Source organism: Pelecanus crispus, chromosome 1 (assembly GCF_030463565.1).
Source record: "Pelecanus crispus isolate bPelCri1 chromosome 1, bPelCri1.pri, whole genome shotgun sequence".
NCBI classification, from domain to species: Eukaryota; Metazoa; Chordata; class Aves; order Pelecaniformes; family Pelecanidae; genus Pelecanus; species Pelecanus crispus.
Genome location: NC_134643.1, coordinates 211,639,457 through 211,663,081, shown reverse-complemented (window position 1 = coordinate 211,663,081; position 23,625 = coordinate 211,639,457). Strand labels below are relative to the sequence as shown.

Here is a 23,625-nt window from a genome sequence, read left to right as displayed (position 1 = left end):
CCCACCTTTGCCTGCCGGTGCACACAGTCCCTGTGGGCCAGGCTCTACTTTGGCAAGCCTGAAAGAGTTTTCCCGGTGCACAGACAGGAGCAGAGGGGAGGGGGGAGAAGACTGATGTGTAATTAGGGGATTTTATGGGTCAAACCAAAGACACCCTGCCAGCAGAGGGGCAGCCAGGCCCTCGCCCCCGCGGGGCGGGCGAGCGGAACGCTGGTGGCGGGGCCGAGCCCCGCGGCGGGAGCGCGGCGGCCGAGCAGGGCCTGCGCGGCGCCGTTTCCACGGCGACCGCCGAGCCGCCGGAAGATGGCCGCCGGGGATCGGCGCTGCGCGGCGGGCTTCGATTTCCGCCCCCTGCCCCAGAAAGCTTTCCCCTGCCTGGAGGACAGGGCCATCGGGGACCGGCTCCTCAAATGGTGGGAGGGGGAAAGCCCGCTGCGAGGGGCGCCTCGCTGGGGGTGGCGGGGAGCGACGGGAGGCGGGTGGGAGGGGAAAAGGCGGGCGGTGCTGAGGGCTGGGGCCGGCACCGCGCCCTCAGGGCTCCCGCTCTCCTGGCGGCGGGTCCGTGTCTCTCCTTTTTTCTTTTTTTTTTTTTTTTCCCCCCACCGCCCGCAGTTGGAAGTCTCCTCGGTACTTTTCAGGCACGTAAAAGGCTTGTTCTGAGGTGCAAGGCATTTATCCTTGCCTTCCGGAGTTAGCCAGGATCTACTTCAGTTTCGCAGCGTTGCTCTGATGCTCCCTGAGCAGCGGTCGTGCTTCCCCCACCTCTCCAAGGAGGGGTGGGAGGCGGTTATAAGTGAGAATGGGAAAAAAGAAAAAGAAAAAAGTGTAATTATTGGTCAGAATAGGACTTTATGTAGCATACCTAGGCAAATTTGCAGAGTGAATAAGTACCTAGTATGTCTGCAGAATATGTAATCTCATTTTTCCATTTCAGGTCCATGCAAGGCAGGATCGCAGCACAAGCATTCAGTTTTGACCAGCAGTTTAAGCCCTATCAAAAGGATGAATTTGTTATGGTAGTTTTAAGTCCTTTTTATTTTAAGTTGACTTTTTTTCCATGAAATTATAGCTATTGGAAAACTGCATAATGGCAAACATTGTAGCAGTGTTAGCATGCCATTCGCCTGCTCACTGTCTCCTTGAAAGTAGGTGATTTAGGTGTGGTGCTCAAGTCTTACTTTGTGGGTTAACTGTATTGTCCAGTAAAAATATTTTAGTCTGTACTAATGTTACTCTGTTTTAAGAGGGAACAATTTAGTCATTCAAGATTCCCAAGAATGGCAATCTGAATAGATGCTGATCTTGGCCACCACATTTAGTTAGGAAATTGACCCAGGGGAAGACTTTAAACAGTGTACATACAGTTGGTACCCTTGCTTACAGCTATTACTGCTTTGTCACAGTAACTACACCATGCAATTAGATGTGCATGTGCACCATATATCTGAAAATACAAGATTTTAAAATTTCTTGGATGGAATCATAGAATGCTTTGTGTTGGAAGGGACCTTTAGAGGTCATCTAGCCCAACCCCCTGCAGTGAGCAGGGACAGCTTTAACCAGATCAGGTTGCTCAGAGCCCCGTCCAACCTCACCTTGAATGCCGCCAGGGATGGGGCCTCCACCACCTCTCTGGGCAACCTGTGCCAGTGCTTCACCACCCTCATTGTAAAAAATTTCTTCCTTATATCCAGTCTAGATCTATTCTTCTTTAGTTTAAATCCATTACTTCTTGTCCTGTCACAACAGGCCCTGCTAAAAAGACTGTCCCCATCTTTCCTGTAGGCCCCCTTTAAGTACTGGAAGGCTGCACTAAGGTCTCCCCGCAGCCTTCTCTTCTCCAGGCTGAACAATCCCAACTGTCTCAGCCTGTCCTCGTAGGAGAGGTGCTCCAGCCCTTGGATCACTTTTGTGGCCCTCCTCTGGATACCATTGCTTTATACTGGAAGTTTGGGCTCTCAGCTTTTTGAGACTCAAGTCTCTTGCTGATTTTGTCCCCTCCAGTTTTGTTGTCTGCAAAGTCAAATCTGTTCATCTGTTTGCAGACAGAAAAGCATAACAACCTGTGGTTTTAAAAACAGTGTGGTTTTTACATCTGTTGTTTTAAAAACAACTCTTTGATTTGTTGCATGTCTACTTTATATTGTTATCCTGGATAAAGATTTCAGCCTTTTTGTATTTTAAAAAAATTCACACAGAAATACACCAATATTTCATCTCCCACTGATAAACATTTCAAATGATTGAATTTCACAAAATATGCTTTCCCTTCTCAATGCTTGTCTCTTTTGAATTAAAAATGTAAATATATCACTATGAAATTATGAACTCTGAGTAGCTGTGAATTAATTGAGAACAAAGGGACCATTACATTATATAGTCTGATCTCTCTGTATCCTGGAGAGGTGGTAAAGAGATTTGGTGACGCAGAGACTGAAAAATCTATCATTTTCTTAGCAGCTTCTTCAATGTTTATTCACTCTGCTTGTATGCATACACATAAGTGTGGGTTTTCTTAATTGGCTTATCTATCATTTAAACTTGTTAGCTACCAACATTACTATGCATGTCTCCTTTTTTTTAATTGATAAATCAATAAGATTGAGTACTTCAAATCTTACTGTGGAACATCTCTATCCCTTCAGTATCTTATGGATTTCTTCTGTAACTGTTCAATAATTTTTGTGTGTCTCTACACTTTCCAAGCTTCAAATTTATTTACAAAATGTAAATTTTGCAATCATACTTAGCATTTCATTTTTGACTTCAACAACACTGCATGCAGAGATAGAATTGTTTCATCTCTTCTTCCATTTTCTGTACCTCCAAGGATATCATACAACCTTTTTGTGTGTTCTTGGACTAAAAGTGCTTTACTGTAAAACCTTAATACTGCATCTATAAATAGGTACATGAAGCTGTCTTGAATATATAAAAAACACTGGCTACACAAAGTTACACAAACATGTATTTGGTGGTGTGATATTTAGTATCCAAACTGAAAGATCATACAGAATCTACTAATTGGATCCTTATAGTTTGCTTTGCAAGTATCCAAGGCACTATAAATGATCATTTTTTGTTTAATTTCATTAACTTGTATTCTCTTATTTGGATATTATAGGCATTTTTTAATGATCAAAATGTGAACTCCAGTTTAAAGTTGCTCTCGGCTTCAGGACAATGGACTACATTGGGTAAATTTAGAATAAATTAATCTTAAATAAAAAAGTCTGTTTGTAACTATTTTCCTCTACTTTACCTTTTTGTAATAATGACAGTTCATATATGTGTATCTTCACCTGGTATCTTAAAGAATCACTTCTTTTACTAAATAATAAGACAAGATTCTTACCTAGTTTGTTCATAAATTGTCACATTTTACACGTTTTTTTCCTTGACCCCTGCATCGATCCATAAACCAAGCTACTAGAAGTGTTTTTAAATGGTCTGTGACATCCAGGTGATCTGATCATGTATCCAGATATAATAAACTGCATTAATTGTGGAATTATAGTACTACCTTATACAGATAATATTTGGAGAAAGACACGCTTCTGTAGATGCAACCACCTTACTTAGGACAGATCTGAGATTACTGTTCTGTTACAAATTAAAGTTGAGAGAGCAGAAGATTAGATAGAGCATGCCCCTGAGCTTGTGTAAATATGCTATCTGCACAACAAAAGTGATCTGGGCGCAGGAAGAGAGCCATGTGATAGGTTGCTCTAGTTGCAATCACGGCATAAGGCTGACTTCTAGTTTGTTGCCGTATCATTAACTGCTTATAACACTTGGTTATGTCTCTAGATGCAGATGAGACACTAAAGGAGAAAGACCAAAAGCAAATAGCACATGATTTTATGGCACCACTTTGAAATTGTGTTTTTGATTATGTAAATGACACACAAAATTTCATGGAAATTGCATGTGATAATGTGATGGGATTTTATGCATAATGTGACCTCTGATATCACCAAAGTGGTTTTCCTTAATAGGAATATTTTAAAAGGGGGTAGTGGGAAGCCCTCAGTTCTTTTGGTTTGTCTGTAAATATTTAATGGAGCTTTGGGAATTTTCTAACTTTTCCATTTCAACTCTCTGGAATTGGCATAGGTTTTCTCCACTATATACAATGACACTAGACATTGCCACCTTTTTGTCAGCAAAATCCATTTTCCAAACACTGTATCCGACTGTTAAAACAATTGAAATATATAAGATGCAAAAAATATCTCAACTCCCCCTTCAGGTACCTCTTTTTCACTCTGGTGAGCAGAAAGAAAATAAATATATTTCAAACTGTGGGTAAACCTTTTCCTGCTTTAGGCAAGAATTTTTTTAGGCTATCTGTCTAGCCTATGAATTGCCAGTCCCTGTAGTGAAGGTCAGTAGGTTACATACCTCGTGTTAAGAGCGGAGTGTCACTTGCCAAGTATCCCAGCTTAACTCCCGGTTCTGCTCAATCTTCCTCAGCACAGAAATAATGCATTTTGTTCTGAGGACTGGAAGGGTTCCCTTTCTAAATCCTGAACAGCTGGTACACCCTATTTGCTGTTAAAATTTCATCTTCCCATTCTTTGCCTATTTTTGGTGAGGAATGTTGTCACATTTTTCTATACTTAGTCTTCGTGTGCATTTTTTGAAAATATAGTAAGAATTAGCTTTGAGTGGGAGGAGGTAAAAAATCGTCTTCTAGTATTTTCTTCTTCGGACATGCTGGTATATTAATCCAGATATACCATTTATGTATCACTGTGGAGTAACTCTTTTAAAAACAAGTTCCTGTTCTTGAAAGAAAGTACAGGAAATGGGCTTATTTTGCTTTTTGGAAAATCTGAAGAAAATTACATAATCTAGGTTGATTCAAATACTGTATTTACTCTCTTGCAAACAAAAATGTTAGGGTATTTTTGCAAGGGGGAGATATTTTGGGTGCATAACACCAGTGGGGTTTAGATAGGTTCTTAGAAACCTCCCTTCTCCTCCCCACCACGAGCTTGGGCAGAAAGTATTTATGGAGCCACAGAAAGATGTGTCAGCATTATATAAATCATCAATATAATATTACTTTATGAGAGTGTTTGTTTTCATAATCCTTTTGTCTTTTTCCAGGCTGTGGCCCCCTTTTACCTTCTCATTAAGAATTTATTTTTCTTTTTAATTCAGTGGGCATGGTTTCACTTTCATATTTATCTTCACCACTTCTCTGTTAGTTGTCTATCTCCTTTTCCTAAAATCTGTTTCTAAAAGTTCTTTATTACTTTTTTTCCCCTGTGTCTAATCTCATTTTTTATTTCTCTTGATTGCTTTTCATCCTCACCAATATCATCAGACTGTAATATCCTCAGTCTCCAACTGTTAGATCAAAAGGTGGCATAAAACATGGGGTCCCCAAGGGATGCAATTTGTACCTCTCTTCTCAGCTCCCCAAGTGTTGGGATTCCTGGTAGAATCCCACAATAGTACATCGTCTCAAGGACTCCAGCTTGAACATTACTTGAAATACAACATTTTAGGTAAACAATACACAAGGATATTCTCTAGTCTGCTTCATCGGATCATACAGATACTTAATTACCTATTCTCACACCACACTTTTTTGCCTGTTGTAGTAGGGATGTTTTTTCCCCTCTTCCTGGCTGTATGGCAGAGGACCTGATAGTTCTCTCATGTGCTTTAAACCCCCCCTTCATCTGTTACTCTCATATTTCTAAAATAGAAGCCACAAAAAGAACAAATTTGATGCATACCAACTTATGTCTTGAGTCTTGTATTTTTAAATAGCTGCAATGAAAACTAAATAGTAGTATTTCTTTGGACACATTACTGGCCTTGCACCTGTCAGCAGTCTTGGGGAGGCAGGACTATATCTGCTTAAGCTCAATTAACACTTGAAAAGTTATCTTCAGAGGGATAGGGTTACTGTCTTTTTGTGTAAATAAAAATTTAGTATTTGCCTAAGAAAGATTCTTGAGTTGCTGTATGTAGTTGAAGCTCTAATGATTGCTGTCTTTGGAATAGGGTTTTAAAATCTGGAAGGTATTCTTAAATCAGCAATTTTTTAGACTACTGTTATAGGTTATCAACTGCAAAAATTTTAGGTGTCATTTGAACCTATAAATCATCAGCGTGTACCTTTTACTTTTGAAATACCATCTTTTTAGTAGAGAGCACTGAACTTGCATTATGTATGTTCTATATAAACTCTTTTGTAAATAGTAAGTTGCAAGATGTTTCCCTGAGGTAAAAATCTTTCTTAAACTTTGGAGGAATTCTAAATATACCTAATCTGGGTTTTATCTGGCCCATACTAGATATGTAACGTGTTCATTTAAAAGTGTATTGGCAGCACTTTATAGATATTCCAGCGCTCGCTGTTATAATAAGCTTAATCTGCTTCAGTACTTCTCTTTGTTTTCCAGTTGCAGAGTTGTCAAGGCACTTCTTCCTATTTCATTGCTCACTTTTACAGTGTTATTAAAACTGGTCACTCTTTTCCAGGCAATTCTGAATCTCCAGTCTCACCTCTCAAATGGAGAATAGGAGCTTCCAGCATATTTAAACCTTCCCATTTATAGTTTGGTTTTCTGAACTACTGAATAGATTACAAAACTCTTGATTTTTTTTTCCTGATGAAAGTTTTCATAAAATCTTGTTTCAGAGCAGAAGTGTGTCTCCTTGCCTCCCCCTCCCCTAATAAAATCCTAACAATTTGAAGGCCTATTGAGCTCAATAACTGAGAAAATGTAAGATGTCTTTTTTTTTCTCAAGTCATTTAATATCTGATTTTTATTAGTCTTGACTCAGTTTTTGATTCAGAGGTCTTTACAAAAAAATTTCTATGTTAGAGGCTGAATTAGCTCTTATTAAATCTCTTATAAAGTAAAAATTCTATCCCTGTGAAAGAAAGCTGGAGAATTAGAAGTTAGAGGAGTCTGGAGGTGAGGGGGTGCAAGGAAGCACAAATAAGTAAATAAATAAATAAATAAATATTTGGTTTTTTCCTTAGGTTGTGAGGCTGTAAGACATGTTTTTTCCTGACTTGTGATTTTGGTTACATAATTTGATTATTTTTTGACAGTCACTATGTGGACAGGTAGGAGAATGTCGTAAACTTTTTTCTTTAACAAAAGATACCCTTTTTCATAACCGTATCTGTAGATGTGACGCCAAGCAATTAAATGCCGAGCTTTTCTTTATAGCCAAATCTCTTTACATCACATTGGCTGTCCTGGTTTCAGCTGGGATAGAGTTAATTTTCTTCCCAGTAGCTGGCATAGTGCTGTGTTTTGGATTTAGTTTGAGAGTAACATTGATAACACACTGATGGTTTTAGTTGTTGCTAAGTACTGCTTATGCTAGTCAAGGACTTTTCAGCTTCCCATGCTCTGCCAGGTGCACCAGAAACTGGGAGGGGGCACAGCCAGAATAGGTGATCCAAACTGACCAAAGGGCTATTCCATACCATATGGCGTCATGCTCAGTATAGAAACTGGGGGGAGTTGGCTGGGGGGCAGCGATCGCTGCTTGGGAACTGTCTAGGTATCGGTTGGTGGGTGGTGAGCAATTGCATTGTGCATCACTTGCTTTGTATATTATTATTACTATTATTATTATATTGTTATTATTATCATTACTATTTTACTTTATTTCAATTATTAAACTGTTCTTATCTCAACCCAGGAGTGTTTCTCACTCTTAGCCCTCTGATTCTCTCCCCCATCCCATCAGGGCAGGGGGAGTGAGCGAGCGGCTGCGTGGTGCTTAGTTGCTGGCTGGGGCTAAACCACAACATTGGCCCAATGAAATAATTATAAAATTTCATGCCAGTATTTTTAGGTTAAGTGGACAACACATTTTCAAGCCATCAACTTGTAACTTCTCTTTAATTTTCTTAGTGTTGATCAGGTGGGTGGTAGAGTTTACATGGGTTTAGATATCAAAATGCCAGTCCTACATAACCTATGAATAAATAATCTCTATGTAATAGTATATGGGAGAAATCCCAAGGACTTCTTGGAAGTGTGGGGGCAAGAGAATTTTTAGGTTATGCTATGCTTGCAAAGATTAGGATCAGAATGAAATGATAGGTGCTCTTGGAAACATCATGGTTCATACATCCCTTTTTGGCATGTTTCTGTTCCTGAAATACTGTCATCTAGAGTGAAATTTGGACATTACCTGAATACTGGTCTTTAGTGATCCTTTAGGTCAGTTTGTCAGGACACCACTTAATTTTATCTTTAATTGTATGTCAAAAGCCTTTTGATATTGTGATGTTGTTGACCAGTCTCCCATCAAGGGAGCCTACGGAGGAGAAAAGATAAGAGTGAACTCATGGAAAGCTGGAATGCTGTGAATATTATCTCTGCTGAGACACATTGCCCTTGTGTTGCACGCTCACTTGTGGCGACACTCACTCGTGCTCTCCTCCCCTCTCCTGTTCAGAAGCACTTTGAAGGGTGTTCAGAGGGACTTGGCGATGAGTAGAGAATATGTTCTAACATTTGGTCTGAACACTTGGACCATAGAGAGCAGATGGAACTGGACTGAGGCCAAAGCTTCTTAAATATGGAGCCTAATGCTATTTGAGATGCCATAGGTTATCCAACACCACCCATACAAATTTGTAGATGTAACACTGTATATAGAGAAGATAAGTGCCCTTACGGACTGACACTTCATTAAGGAAAATACTGTAGGGCATCTCCAATGGCACTATGAGCAACAGGAGCAAGCCTTGGATGACTTGCAAGCACAGGAAACAGACAAATGATAGAAAAATATACTCTGCACTTAATGATTACAGAGATAATACCCCAGATTCATACAGGAAGTGCTGATAGTACCTTTTTCATCTTCTGAAATAGCTGGTTAGTAAAGTTTACAGTAGCTACAAAAATAACTTTTCAAAAAGTTCATAATACTTAACAAACCAAAAATATGTCAGGGCTGTGTTCATTTTAGTTTTTACTTTGTGGGGTGCTGTTAGCAGCTGTTGACTTTTGTAGTTATCACGCCAAATTTGGTATTTGTCCTCAGATTCTTTAAGGCTTAAGCTGTGGAATATGATTTTCTAAGGGTGTGATCTAATGTGATGTTGCGTTCACATGCTGTTTCATCTATTACTTGTTTTGGTTGATAGTATTACCAACAGGGGGAGCAGACACATGAGCATCAATGGAAGGTAGCATTCAGATGAATTTAATGTTTTCTTTATGCTTGTTTCTTTCTCAGCTTGCTTTGTTTTTTGAGGGACTGTGTGATTGAGTCATACCTACGTGATCTGTATTTTTTTAAAGAATATGCCACACACAGCCATTTAGAGAAGTTGATTATTTCCACACTATATTGAATTACAAATTACTGTAAAACCATTAGTATATGGAAATTCTATTTATCGCAAGAGACAGAGTGAAGCCTTCCTATGTATTCCAGGTTCCAAAGTGACAAAAATTGAAGCTACAGTGGTGCCCTGTACACAGATTTCCATGTCATTTTTTGATCGGCTATACTCTGAAGGTGTTGTCAGAGAAACTGGAGATATTGTGAAATGTTATGATGACTATTACGATGATATTCTCATCTCTGATGAATTAAGGAAGGTCAGTATAGCAATGAATAATTTCTTATGATTTTTCATACTCTATTAGGTACTGTAAGGACACATTTTTCAGCATTTTTTTTCTGACAATACATACTTTCCATGATAAAAATGGGCATCGATGGCCGTGTGCTAGAAATGACAGAGGCACTCCAGTGCCTCAATGTGTGAAAGCAATGGCTGTTTTCCAGGTGGGCCCTCTTTCCTTTTTAGGTGGGAGAAGAAGGTAAAACCTCCTTCTACCCACCCTTGTCTCAAGTAGTCAGTGCTGGGGGCGGGGCGGGGGGTGTGCAGCTACTCATTTTCTGGCAAGGGGAAAACAAGTGGTGCTAATGGAAAGGTCCCACGATACCCAGAGCTGTTGGGTTCACCCAACCTTTCAGGTAGTTGATGAAATTGAATGTACTCAATAGCTACATCCTGAAGCATTCCTGGCCAGGAATGCTGACCATATCATGTGTGAAGGCATTTAAGGAAAGGCATCTTCATGTATTTTCACTGAAACAAAGGAAAGTGTGAAAAGGGAAATTATTTTTCAGTGTAACACTGGGAAAGGACTAAGTATAACTCCTGAACAGGCCTGCAGGGTAAAAACTGTTTTTCATACTCCAGTGGAGGTGTTAGAGAGCAGATTATTCTGAAAAAGAATCTCTCTAACAGTGGCATCTTCTTAATCAACATATGTCTTCACTGTAAGTGTTTCTTTTGACTTCATAAGCTAAAACCATTTTTTTTACTATGTTTGTTTAGCATTAGCAAAGCATAGTGTGGAAGAACTGGATTTTGCTCTTCCTTGTATATATAATCATCATAAGTACTTAATAATTATAGAGTTGCACTCATTTGCACTTGGCAAATCCTTTGAAGGCAATGTATTTGAACCAGTGACACTGGTTACAGGATGTGGCCTGAAATACTGGTCTGTCTTGTAAAGTTCTGGGAAAAGGAGAGAACTCCAGCTCATGTTTGAATTTCAGATGTGGTTTGTAGCCTAGCAGTTCAAAATACTATGTATTTATTTGTAAGTCAGGTATGTGTGAAGTGTTTTCTGAAAATTAAGTATATTGGATGTGGGAAAGTTAGAGGCAACATTTAAAATAAGGAATCATTGAAGATTCAGTCTCTTTCCATTTTCCTTCCCTTGGAAGAGATGTGTGTGTCTGCAAGTTGCAAGTTGGAGGATTCACATTTGTTTGAAATGAATGTGATTCCTACTCATAAGACCTAAGATGGCAGAAAGAATTAAGAGTCAAAATCTTCCAGGAACGACGTCAAAACTTCAGACTGAATTAGTCAGTGCCCTAGGATGGTAGACTGTAGGGGGCAGCAAACTGTCTATCTCCTGGTGCCAGAGGGTGGCCCTCAGCGGCAAAACTCCGTGTTTCTTTCCTACCTGCCACGTCTTCTCTTTGCTTCAACCAAGAAGGGAGTTGGGATATGTATGAGGTGGCTATCAACAACAGTTGCTGCCCAGGCCCTTTTTTACTCAGGTTGTGTAGTGATGTTATAAAAAGGGCCAGAGAGTGGTAAGCTCATGTCTAGCTTTGACCAGTTTGCCTGAGTTGGCATAGAATCATAGAATCATTTAGGTTGGAAAAGACGTTTAAGATCATCCAGTCCAACCATTAACCTAACACTACCAAGTCCGCCACTAAACCAATTAAGGGTGAAATAGTAATTAATTTCATGTTTCCTGGCTTGGTGGCTGGATTATTTTTTGATGAAAGTAAAAACTAGGAATCATTAAGGTTGGAAAGGACCTCTAAGATCATCAGTCCAACCGTCAACCCAACACCACTGTGCCTACTAAACCATGTCCCAAAGTGCCATGTCTACATCTTTTTTGAACACCTCCAGGGATGGGGACTCCACCACCTCTCTGGGCAGCCTGTTCCAATGCTTGACCACTCTTTCAGTAAAGAATTTTTTCCTAATATCCAATCTAAACCTCCCCTTATGCAACTTGAGGCTATCTTCTCTCATCCACAGCATCTGCAGTTTGGCTGTCTGACTCAAACATCTTGTAGCCATATGGAGTTACAATTCCTGTCCACCCTTACAGTGTGCAGTGTTGGGATTAATCTAGCAAGTCCTCTGTGTTCACATAATATTGCAGCAAAAGGCAGGTGAGACGCATGGAGGCAGCTGGATAGCACGTCTGGTTTATCCAGGCTACAGATAAAGGCTCACTAGAGTCTGCAGTAAAGAATGATGTGAGTTTGAGTGATCTCCTCTGGGAGAGCCTTGGGATTTCTTTACAAATGTGAGATAGCTGTGTAAACTGAAGAGTAAAAAAGCAAATGTAAGCAAAGTTACCAAAGACAAACCTATTGGCAGTGATCAACATACCAAATATAGCTAGATTATTTTCAGATTATTGATTGTTTCATTATCATGATAAGCAATTAACCAGTCAATAACAAGACTCTTGAAAAATCTTCCCTTATGTCTTGTGGGCACACATCTGACAGTGATTCTGCTTTATATTGTATCTATACATTTTGAACACAACTGCATCACTGGAAGAAGGATTTATAGAGAAGTACTTAAGTACTTATTTATTTCCATCCCTAGTTCATATATTTTATATGGATGTAAACTCTGACATACAGCAAAGTAGTTGCATTGTTTATAAACTTAATCTGAAATAAGAAATTTTCATCTATTTGACTTCTTTGTTATTTTCTTGTTCCATAAGGTCTTGCTTCTGGAAGATTCAGACCATTATGACTTATTCAGTCAATTGGATCGCAAGGAATTTCTGTTCTGTCTTTTTAAGCACCTTTGCATTGGAGGAACTCTTTGCCAGTTTGAAGATGTAGTTGGCCCATACTTAGAAACTACAAAAGCTTTATATAAAGACTTGGTGAGGTAAGTGGTTTCTGTTTTTTACAATTGTATATGTATGTGCTGTGCATAGATACTTTGTGTCGATTTCTGTAAATTTATTGTGCATTACTGCTTCAAAAATGGGGCTGTTATTTAATCAATCTGCAACCTTATTTGCCTTCAGCTCTCAAAATACGGTGTAACAATGGTAGTAGTTCAATGGCAAAATATATGCAATTCTAATGGCATCTGTCCCACATAAAACCTTTTTTTATATTACATATTTTTTTTTTTGTCTTACAATTAACATGACACAGTGGGCTAACACACATTTTTTACCAGGTCTGGTGTATGGAATTGTTTGGAATTTTATGTATTTTTTTTCTTGAGATTAGAAGTGCTTGATCAGAGGTTCAAATTCAGAAAAAACAGGTGATTTTTTTCCCCGTTTTGATATATCCATATGCTGACTTCTCCAATTGACAAAATTTCTCATTTCCTGGTTAGTGGGAAATGGATTGTAGTTATCAGTTATGCAAAGACTCATTCCTAGCTAAGCTAATGGGAATATGCAGATCATCAATGTTATTACTAAAATTTTATATTATATTATACTTTGCCACTCATAGTAAGTATTTGTGGGATAGTATAAAGAACAATAACCCGAACAATGGAAAACAACTGCAGACCTCTGAAATGAGAGATAGTATAAGAACTCTGATAATGTGGGTGCTAAATAATGCACTACAATGTACACTACAAAGGCTTCAAATTGCCTAAAGTAGGAATTGATATTTTTCTTCCTTCTCAGTTCTATTTGGAATGGTGTGATGACCAATTGTTATTTCATCTCCTATTTTAAGATTATACACAAGCATATTTGGAAAAAAATTGCCTAAGATGTATTTGTCATTAAGTCTGTTCTTAGAATGTCTTTGGATAAACTTAAGAGTGAAATTTATATGTCTGAACAAAGATACAGTGAAAGGATTAGACCCAGTGATTCTTAATCACCTGAATAGTTCCTTACTTCTGTAGCACTTGTGTATAGAGTGCTGTATCCAAACAAAATATTTAAAACAAAATATTTGGCTGGGTTTTGGAATTTTTTGTAATACTTAACCAAAGAAGCTTACAAATCTTTAATAATTTCTAAGCAGCTTTCAGATTTTCTAACGGTCAGTACTTTTCAGGATGCAAGTTGATTTAGTCACGTGCTGTTTCCCAGGGTCATCTAAAATAAATGATTAAAGTAGCAGTAGAACAGCTGATACTTTTAGAGAAACCACTGAAACAGAGAAATTGATCATTATCAATATTCCAAGAAGATTTTTTAGAAATAATGAACTTAGATTGCTGCATGTATTATTTTGAATGCTGTTGTTAGTCACCAGAGCTTTCTTATTAGTGTGATTAGTTTTGATATTTTCATATCATACATAGATAGAAATCAAGTGGGTTCTTCAGAAATACAGAATATGACATAAAAGGATCCATCAGTGCTTCACCTCTACCCTCCCTTTTCTTTTAAATTGTTCACTCTGCACTTGAAACAAGCTGTTTGATACTCTAATCCTTGGCCTTAGTTGCCTCTGCATTGACTACAGCTGTTTCTGCTGTTGTGTTGTTGAACTGACCTAGGACAAAGCGCAAATCCAGTCAGTCCCTTCACTTTATTGCTTCCCAATGCTGTTGAGTTGTTTTCTCCTAAACATGTCCAAGTTTTGTTCTAAGCCACTCCTTTTCTTTACCTTCCTATCTCCTTAAACCTTTTCCCCTTCTTTTTCCTTTTCCTGTGTAAAATTTGATAAGGATGTTCTTTAAAAAAAAGTAGTTAAGTAGTTCTTAAAAAAAAAAAAAAAAAAAGTATCTGGCAAAATCTTCCCCACAGTTTCATCCTGTTTTCAAGGTTTGCTTTTTTCTGTACCCTCAACCTGTTCCCTATCAGCCCTTTATATATTTCTGTGATTTTTCTCTAGTGTGCTACTTCTGTCCTTTATACAATATCAGGAGAAAATATTTCAAGATCCTTTCCTCTGTTTTTTGGTGTGTGGGTGTTTGGGGTTTTTTTGTTTGTTTTTTTTTTTTTTTAAACCAGTTGGCAGCTTGCTGTCTATCCTCCAAAGTTTTGAAGCACATCTACTCAGTTTATATGATGTAACTGATCTTCAATATTTATCTACCATGTGTCTCTCCATGTCTGTGCCTGTAAATGTCTGCTGGTTTCTCACTGACAGTGGAGCTGGCATTAACACTGACTAGCAGTTGAAAAAGAAACTCATCATTTAACTAAATCTTCTATCTTGCTCCTTTGACATTAAGTTCTCTGTCGGTCCCATGAGAAAAGCTTTTGATCTTGACATTTCAGACTTTCCCTCCCCCTTCACAATCTTTGTTGTCTCCTGCTTTGTCTCATTTCCCCCTGCCTCCAGTTTATCCAAAACGATGTTGCTGTTTTGTTACCACCATCTTAAGAGAGAAAAACAGTGAAAGGGTAAGCAATGCAGCTCTGAAGAGGGACACTCATGCCACAGTCTTGACTTAATTTCTAATTTCTAGTGCATGCTGTGCACTGTGTTACTTAATCCATTTTTTGCACAAATTACACCAGAAAATAAAGCAATGAAAATTACTTCCTTATGGCCTCTTATTTTCAGTAGACAATTGCTAATGAGAGTAGTGGTCTCTTAAATTCTGCTTACCAAACAGTTCACCTTCAAATTCCTGTTGAAAACCAACTACTCTTTAAATTCTTCTTTTCTAGACTGCTATCCTCCGTCTGGCTTCTTTTCATCTTGGATTGCAGTTGCATTAGATACTTTCTACTTTTTGTAAAGTGATATTAAAAACTTTTAATGGTATTAAAAAATTCTGTAAACTGTACTCTTCTTAAGCTTTAATTTTTCTATCTTGAGGGCTCAGAAGGCTTGGTGAAAAACAAATGGATAGTACAATAATTATTAGCTGCTAGCTAATGTGCATTGAAAAATTAGCCTCCACAGATGAACTTAGTCTAATCATGATATGCTTATAGAGTTATAAACCACCACTGTTTGGTCCTGTAACAGTTTTTCTTATGGAAAAGAGCGTTGGTATGAAGAGTTCCACAAAAGTGTCTTTAGTGCTGGGAGTGCAGACCTATCGTGAGCTTTTCCCCCACTTCTCTTTCTTCTGGCCCTTCCTGAGTTCTAACTCCAAGGCACTAGCATTCAAAATAGTGTCAAAAGGTTTGAGTTTTCATTTTATTAAAGCATTTCCATGTGTATTGCTTTATTATTAGAGAATGCAATAATCTTTTGAAATTAACTGCTCTAGGTATTTTACAAACACAAGTAGGAACTTCCAAATACAACTATTAAATGGCAGACATTTTCTCCTTTGTAAAAAGAGTAATCATTACTTCCTAATGAATTAATGCACAACTTGTTGTCTGTTACTAATCCAGCAGTAATTAGCCTGTGACCAGTTGAATCCATCCAAAATTTTAGTGTTGTGTCGTATCTGGTGTAACCTAAATAATTTCAAAACCTCTGTTGTAGTATTTTTGGTTTAGTTAAAGAATATGTTTACATGACAAAAACTTGTTAATTATAATATAATCTATGAATCTTTGTTGATAAATAGTGTCTTCTGTACTTCATCCCTGATTTTTCTGACAGCGTCTCTCCATGGTGACAGCTGCAGTAGTATCTTGCAGTCATTGTTCTCCTTCCTTCTGTGCCATCTCCATGCCCTTTCCCCCATAGTAAATGAATTTATGTGAAAGTGTTGAGTTGTTCTTTTAATGTTTGGAAAGCCTAATAAAATATTGCCAGTAAGGTTAGGATATAAAGAGAACCCAAAATGAACTGAGAGACGACAAGGAAATTTGTTCTTCATAGAAAGAGAATAGATGCACGTTAAAATGATGAAGGAACTACCATATTCAATGAATAGTTTAGAAGTTAACAATTTGAAAGAACAAATTGGGGTATTAAGACTGTTTTTAAGGAAATAATATCCTCTTGAAGAAGACAAGGTAGTCTTTTCTACAACCTTTTAGGGGGAAAAAAAAAAGAAATAGAGCAAACGAGGTTCTCAAAGGCAACCTCCTGGTTTCTTTCAAGTCAGCAAGGGAAGAATCTCATCTGATTTTGGCAGATATCTTATTTTGCCTTAAAAATTAACCAAAGTACTAGAAAAAAACACTTGGTCTGAAAAATTACTTACGGGAAGCTAACCACAAAGGGAAAATTTCTCAAGGCAGTGGAATAAATAGGAGGACTTAGTCTCTGTCACCCCTTACTTTGGTATCCTATATATATGTATGTATGTATGTATGTATATATAAAAAACATAAAAATTAAGAAACCAGAAGTTGAAAACATTGTTTTCAGACAAAAGAATATGAAGCCAGAGTAACTTAAATACAACTGTAGCTTGTGGGGGTGGTGATATGGTAGAAAGTGCTAACCCCACTAACCCTCTCTATACCTTGTTCTGAAAGCTGTCACTCTCTCAGCAGAGATGGTTAAACAGTTTTTGAACTGCTGCAGTTTACAGCCGGGTACGTTAGCATAAACTGACATCCGTGTTAGTTTATCTTAATATGCTGGTCTGTAAACTGCAGTGGTTCAGAAGCTGAGTCATGAACCAGTTGAGCTGTCCCTGCTGGGAAGGCAGTAATCTCTAGAGGGGTGGTAAGGCAGACAACTGGGGCCAGTACCAGTTTCAGCAACGCTGTCTTAATCCACGGTTGAGTATATCAGTATGTCAGTTGCAACAAAAAATTCTGAGAAAGCCTCGCTACTGACTCACCACAGGAAAGATCAACGGCACAGTATAGGCTTAATTCATACATGTCTGTGTCATTCCTCTACAGATTAAATCAGTTAGACAGTCAATTTCTTTTATTGATTGGAGAGATTGAATCAACAAAGATGATGTTGTTTGATTCAGGGTTGGTTTGTTCTTATAAAAAGAAACTTTGCAAAAGCAATGGTAATAGCGGACTGCTGTCACAGAGCTTGGAGCTGGTACAGCATATGACTGGGCTGTGTTTAACACACATCCTCTAGCAACTTGGCTATATTGGGACCTTTCCCGGGAATTGAACCTGTCTGTGACAAGGCAAGTTTTGAGCTATGCATTTCTTGGAACTGTGTAAGTCTGGAATTTATAAGGCTCAACTGCTCCACAGTGAGCTAACGTAAATAGGAATCTGTGAAATTACATAAATTAATAGAAGCTACATGATCTAATTTATAAAAAAATGTAAGCATCACTTAAAGCAGACCTGAGGAAAAAAGACACATTTAAAAACACTTAAATTTAAAATACATTGAGGTGCCTGGATGCTTTGCAATAATATCTTAGTGTTGTTAGCAATTGTGATGGAAGAAATTGTAGCCTTCACAACAAACACAGTCTAGAAATAAAAAAATTCAGAACTAATACCATCCTAAGTTGCATAGCTGTCTATATATATACAACATTCCAAAGGAGGAAAAATAAACCTAACTTATAATTATATATTAATTAAAAATGAGCTAAAGTCTGCATTTCTTCACCAGTACTGCTGCTACTTCTTATAGTCTCTATTAAGTTGCAGTTCACTTTGCAGGTTTTTTTCTCAAAGATGATGTTTAGCTGAATAGCTTTTCATACCTATCAAAATGCAAACTGTATATTGGAGTCATCTAGGCCTGGGTAATACTGCTGTGATTTAGTAGCTGAAAACAGTGAAACCAACTCAGATGACTAGATATGTTCCGTAGTTTTCAGTAAAATGTCAATATCCAGGTTCTCTAACAATGGTCAACGTACCTTTTCGTGGTCAATGTGACATGAGTTGAATTTTAACTATTAATTTGAACTTGATCAAATTTGAGGAAGAACAAAATGCATATGTTAAAAATGTATTTATTAAACAAAGGAGTCTAATAATCGGTGCTTACTGTACATATTAAGTATGTATTATTCCCCTGTATTTCAGTGTTCAAAAGAATCCTGAAACGAAAGAAATAAGTATTATTTCTACAGTCTTCAGAGTGTCTGCATATGTAAGTAATAATTTTTTGGTACAGGATTTTACTGGAAGTAACATGCATAACATGAAAATAATGAATTGACATTTACACAAAGAAAGCATAATATTCCATTTTAAAGTGTTATTTTTCCATAGTTCTTGTCATTTTTTATTCATGAACTCTTTCCCTGATCACATCCTGCTTTCTCATCCTCTTTACTAACTCTTCATCAATAACCACCAGCTAAAGTTTTATTTGGTAGGTCACTAAAAATAGGTTTACTGGATTACACTTGAAGTCATAATAGTCATCCAGAAACTAGTTTATGAAAAAAAAAATTTCTTTAGGTCTGAGTAATTCTGGTTTTAGATCTACTTGAGATAGCAGTAAGGATTAAGAATCCACTCTTGACTCTGTATAATTCTGTTTTTAGAAATGTTGCTAGAGCTTTCTGAATAGCTTGTATTGCATCTGTTTCTGTAAAGACTGCAAGGAACTTCAGTATATAAAAAGGTTGGGGTGGTGAGATGACTGCTAACCTCTTTTCCCCTCCCTTGTCAAGTCTCATTCCTATCTGTTTCTCTTGCAAAATCATACATTTGCCATCAAGATAAGTTTGAGAACTGGCTGCATGTTTGCTAGATTCAGCATATCTGTCATTTAATTGTTACAGTAGGATGAACTACTCAAAATTTTTCTTGAGTAACCAGAGTATGTAATAATTAAATGTCAGATAATGTACCCACTTTCAAAAGAACTAGCTGATGTCATTTCAGACTGCACAAACTTCCCTGTAAGTTGCCAATAGCCCAGTTGTTCATCTGTGGGTCATAATCTTTTAAGTACTATGTGTGATTCATAAAAGGCTTTTGAAAGGTTTTTGAAAATAAGCACATTATAGGTGTATCAAAATTTACCTTTCCACTAGGCTGCAGACTGTAATAAAAATAAAATTAAAAAAGCAAAACCGTGGTACCTTGATGTTCTTCTGTTATTACTGTTTCCTCCCTATCTCTGAATCAAATGTATTGATGTGAACTTTGCAGATTTCTATGTTTAGGTAGATGCATGATACTTAAGAGCTCCCCTAACTGTCTTTGCCATACATTAAATAGCATCAGTATTGAAAAGAAAGAGAAAGAGAAAGAGAAAGAGAAAAAAGAGAAAGAGAAAAGAAAAAAGAGAAAGAGAAAAGAAAAAAGAGAAAGAGAAAAGAAAAAAGAGAAAGAAAAAAGCAAAAAAGAGAAAGAAAAAAGAGAAAGAAAAAAGAAAAAAGAGAAAGAAAAAAGAAAAAAGATAAAAAGAAAAGAGAAAAGAAGAGAAAAGAAGAAAAGAGAAAAGAGAAAAGAGAAGATGAGACAAACTTCGGTAACTTTTTGAAAACAAAAAAGTGGGTGGGCAAAAGAAAATCCAGTGTAAATACAGAGCAGGCTATCCTCCCTGTAGCCTTGTGGGAAAACTGGGCTTTAATGCACATTCTGAAAATTTGTGAGGTGAAGGGGAATTCTGAAATTCTGGTTTCCATTAAAGAACATCCTGAAGAATTTTCTCTCAGAATAGAGAAGGGTTTAAACAGGTATGTCTAGGTTGTTTGACGGCTCTGTGGATCAAAACTCCTTAAACTCTACTTGGAAATTACAGGAAGGGCACCTACTGGAGCACAAATGTCTTGTGCTTGTGGTGAGAAGTTTCTCTCAAGGAGATAACTACCTTTCTGCAGTAGAGCTAGTTTCTGAGTTCATAACTGTAGAGTGTGTTATTATAATCTTAATATTGAGCTGACAATTTTTAAGCCATGTTTTCTTGGTTTGTATCTGAAAGAAATGGATGGACCGTCTTAGCCTGATATAAAGTAAAAAAACCCAGCTGTTCTGGTAAAAGTGACTTGAAGAGCAACTGAGAAGCTAGAATAACACACATTTTTGCAAGCTGGATTAATAAATGGACAAATAAACATACTTGTGTATTTGCACAAGTACAAATGGAATCAGGAATTAAGAACTTTATGTAACGCCATCCTGACACCATCCCTTCCTCTTTATTTGGTTTTTAAGCTGTGGCTAAGAAGCCCTTGTTTTGGAAACAATATCTGAGAAAGCACACTATTAGAGACATAAATACTTCAGGGTATTAAGGTGTAGTTATAAATGTCTGTAGGTCTGTTTAGCATCAAAACTCGATAGACCTGGGTATCACGAGAGAAATAATTTTCAATCTTGTGACCAAGTGCTCTGTTGAACTCCAAATACTCTTGAGAGCTTTGGGGCTTGCATATAATGAAATGTTACAGCTCAAGTATTTGGATGCTAACTGGTATTTTAGAACTTTCTTTACCTGAACCCCAACTATGGGGTTCTAACAGCAATGTTAGAAATCAGTGTAATGCATAGTTTATTCAAAAAGCATTTTTTAAAAAACCTGTTGATTAAATGATACAGTTTTTAGAGATGTTCAGCAGTATCTTTATTTCTGTATTATGCTGCATATGTACTCTTAAATCATCAGCTGATTATCTGTGTTCCTACAAAGAAAAATAAAATGATCCTACTCTGATGTCGGTAAATCAATCATTACACCCCCTGCATATCTGAAGCGAAGTCCACACTGCAGATGGAATCGGTATGATTCTTAATTCATGTACATGCACCCTATTGCTCTAAAAAGCAGAGCAAGTCTCTGTAAATTCCAGACCCTTTATGCTCAAGTATTTTAGGGGTTTTATGACTTCTTATACCAATTAAAATAGATTTAAGGACCCTTTTCATTTAATTAGATTATGTTTATTATTTTCCTGATACCATGTTTGGTATATTCTGGAGTTCCTTGAAATGCCTCATCACCAGAACGTAACTTTTTTGTTCTCAAGTTGTTGAATAAATTTTTAGTGTGCTAACACTGCCTTTAAACAGTCAAAAGCCCAACTGACATCGGTCAATTCCATAAGGACTGCAGGAGTGGGACCTTCAGTAGCAATGGGAAAAAAGTTTAACTAGCAAACACATCTTGATCTTGGTCTTCTCTTGCTTTTTTTCTGTTTTCATGCATGACCTTGGGTTATTTTTGGATCAAACGCCAAAGGCATTGTGATGCTGAGTACTGTAAAATCTTAAAGCTTGCTCTGCTCACTGCAATTGAGAATCCAGTGTTCGATACACATGTATCCCTAAAGAACACCTGAAGAGAGCTAGGCATCTTAAAATTGGAGCTACAGGGCTCGTATGCTGCTTTGCTTAAAAATAGAATGCTATTTTTAGCTTGTGGCATTTGACTACCATTGGAAAATGCTGTGAATAAACATTATCAAATCTCTACCTGTCTTAAACAATGACTTTATGGTGGTGCTTATCTTAATTTTAGATTTATGGTCTTGAATAATCCCTCAAAGGAAGACACCAGAACATACAGTAGGGGGTTCATCCTCTTTGAAATAACAGGAGAGAGAATGAGGTGCCAGTAACAGCTACTGGATAAAATTTGCAGATAGTCCTTGGAGCAGAAATTGGAACCCAGACCTTTTCCTTCTAAGCTGACTGCCTTAACCACTGAGAGAAGTTACAGTTTTCATGTTTCCTTGGTCCAAAAAAAAGGATTATTTTATGCAAAGGAAGACAGCTTCAACAAAAGAATGTGAGAGATGTGCCTCTAATGTGGAATAGTCTGTAATCCAGGAGTTTAAAATTTTGCTGGAGAAAATGGACAATATATGCAATATAGGAATTTCCCTTAGGCAAAAAAGGGAACAGAACCTACATCTCTTCAACTACTGTATAAAGGCATTGGGGAGCAGGAGGAAACTTGTTACGTGTTTTAAAAGAAAGGAGGTATTGGCTACATATTTGTTGATCTTTTAGACATTCAATTACCAGACTGAATACATTAAAAAAAAAAACAAAACACCAAACCCCAACCCTTCAAAAATTCCCCCATCTGGCTTCTGGATCTGTACTGGATTTGAAGTGTGTGTCAAGCTGTGCTGCCCTGTCAACGGTGAAGCTTGTATTGACATGGGCAGACGTAGGATGTTAAATCGAAGAGCCCAGTTCTTGTAGTGTTGGCTGTCAGCTGAACATGTTTTTTCAGAATGAGGATTTTGGAGCTAGGTGCCTAGATTCCCTTCAAACCCTTTCTGAGGCTTGGCACACAAACTGTTTTCAGTAACTGTTCAAAGTTGTTAGTAAGAGCCATAATGAGGGTTTTCCTTAAATGCAAATGTTTGAAACTGAACAGATGCATTAGCAAATGTTAAGTGGAAAAGAATTACTGATAGAACAGCTTTATGTATGTATTAATATATGTTCTATATTAATATATGTTCTATATTATCTATGTATTAATATAGAGTCCCTAATTCTTTTTTCTGTTTCAAAGGAAACATGATTGGACTCTTGTATATTTAATCATCTGTATTTTAGGCTCTAATTGTGTAAATACATGCTTACATGTTTAATTTTACATTTTATATTAATATTACATTTACCTCAAGGTTATTGGAACTATTCAGGCAGAACCACTGGGCATTTTATAGTGTCGGGATCCTCCTGGAGACATAATGCTGCTTAAATAAACTATGGTGTATTTATTCTATTTTGCCATGAAGCAAACTGTTACCATCGGAACAAAGTGATACATTTCATTCAGAGTTTATTAATTCTTTCGTGGGTATCCATGTTGTGGCTAATACTGTTTTTTTTTTTTAACTTCCCCTCAGGATGACAGTGGCCTATGCTACCCTTCAAGCAAAAGCCACCAGCAGACTTTTGCCTACTTGGTTGTGGATCCCTGCAAACGCCACGTGCATACTCTCTATCACTGTTTTGGTGGAAGCTTATTTACCAACTAGTTCTAACCAGTACTAACTAGTTGCTCTGGTTCCGTAATGGAGGTGGCCTTCTCTCTGCACGAGTTCAGGTAGAAATTGCCCAGTTTTCTTCCGAGGAAGGACGCGCTCCCGCATTACACGCTCTGCGCGGCCACGCGTTCAGGGAGACGTTACCGTGCGGTTAGCGACACAAGTTCTGTCGAACGTTCCCCTATTTCACGGGCGCACTTCTCCCATCTGTTTGCCTGGTAGTTTTGTCCCCCCTTTCCCTCAGCCGTGTTAGCTAATAAAAGTTATTTCTCTAGACGTCGTGTCAGCTTTTCGGATCCACGACGCACGTACGCCGGCGGAGGCTCCGGAGT

The 23,625-nt window shown here is 37.7% G+C and overlaps 1 protein-coding gene across 1 annotated transcript; it reads left to right on the top strand.

Annotated features, from left to right (window-relative positions):
* Positions 1-303: 303 nt before the first annotated feature.
* On the top strand, positions 304-23,284 carry CFAP300 (cilia and flagella associated protein 300). Its single transcript, XM_075726557.1, has 7 exons — positions 304-413; positions 935-1,016; positions 3,125-3,197; positions 9,442-9,608; positions 12,306-12,478; positions 18,411-18,477; positions 23,153-23,284. Exons 1-7 carry the CDS (start codon positions 304-306, stop codon positions 23,282-23,284), a joined length of 804 nt encoding a protein of 267 aa, XP_075582672.1.
* The last annotated feature ends 341 nt before the right edge of the window (positions 23,285-23,625 follow it).

What these genes read in the sequence shown, in the direction of transcription:
- CFAP300 (XM_075726557.1), top strand. Translation starts at nt 304, where the DNA reads ATGGCCGCCGGGGATCGGCGCTGCGCGGCGGGCTTCGATTTCCGCCCC. An exon ending in TCTCTGATGAATTAAGGAAG is followed by an intron (nt 9,609 to 12,305) that starts GTCAGTATAGCA and finishes TTGTTCCATAAG; the next exon opens with GTCTTGCTTCTGGAAGATTC. An exon ending in TCTTCAGAGTGTCTGCATAT is followed by an intron (nt 18,478 to 23,152) that starts GTAAGTAATAAT and finishes ACTTCCCCTCAG; the next exon opens with GATGACAGTGGCCTATGCTA.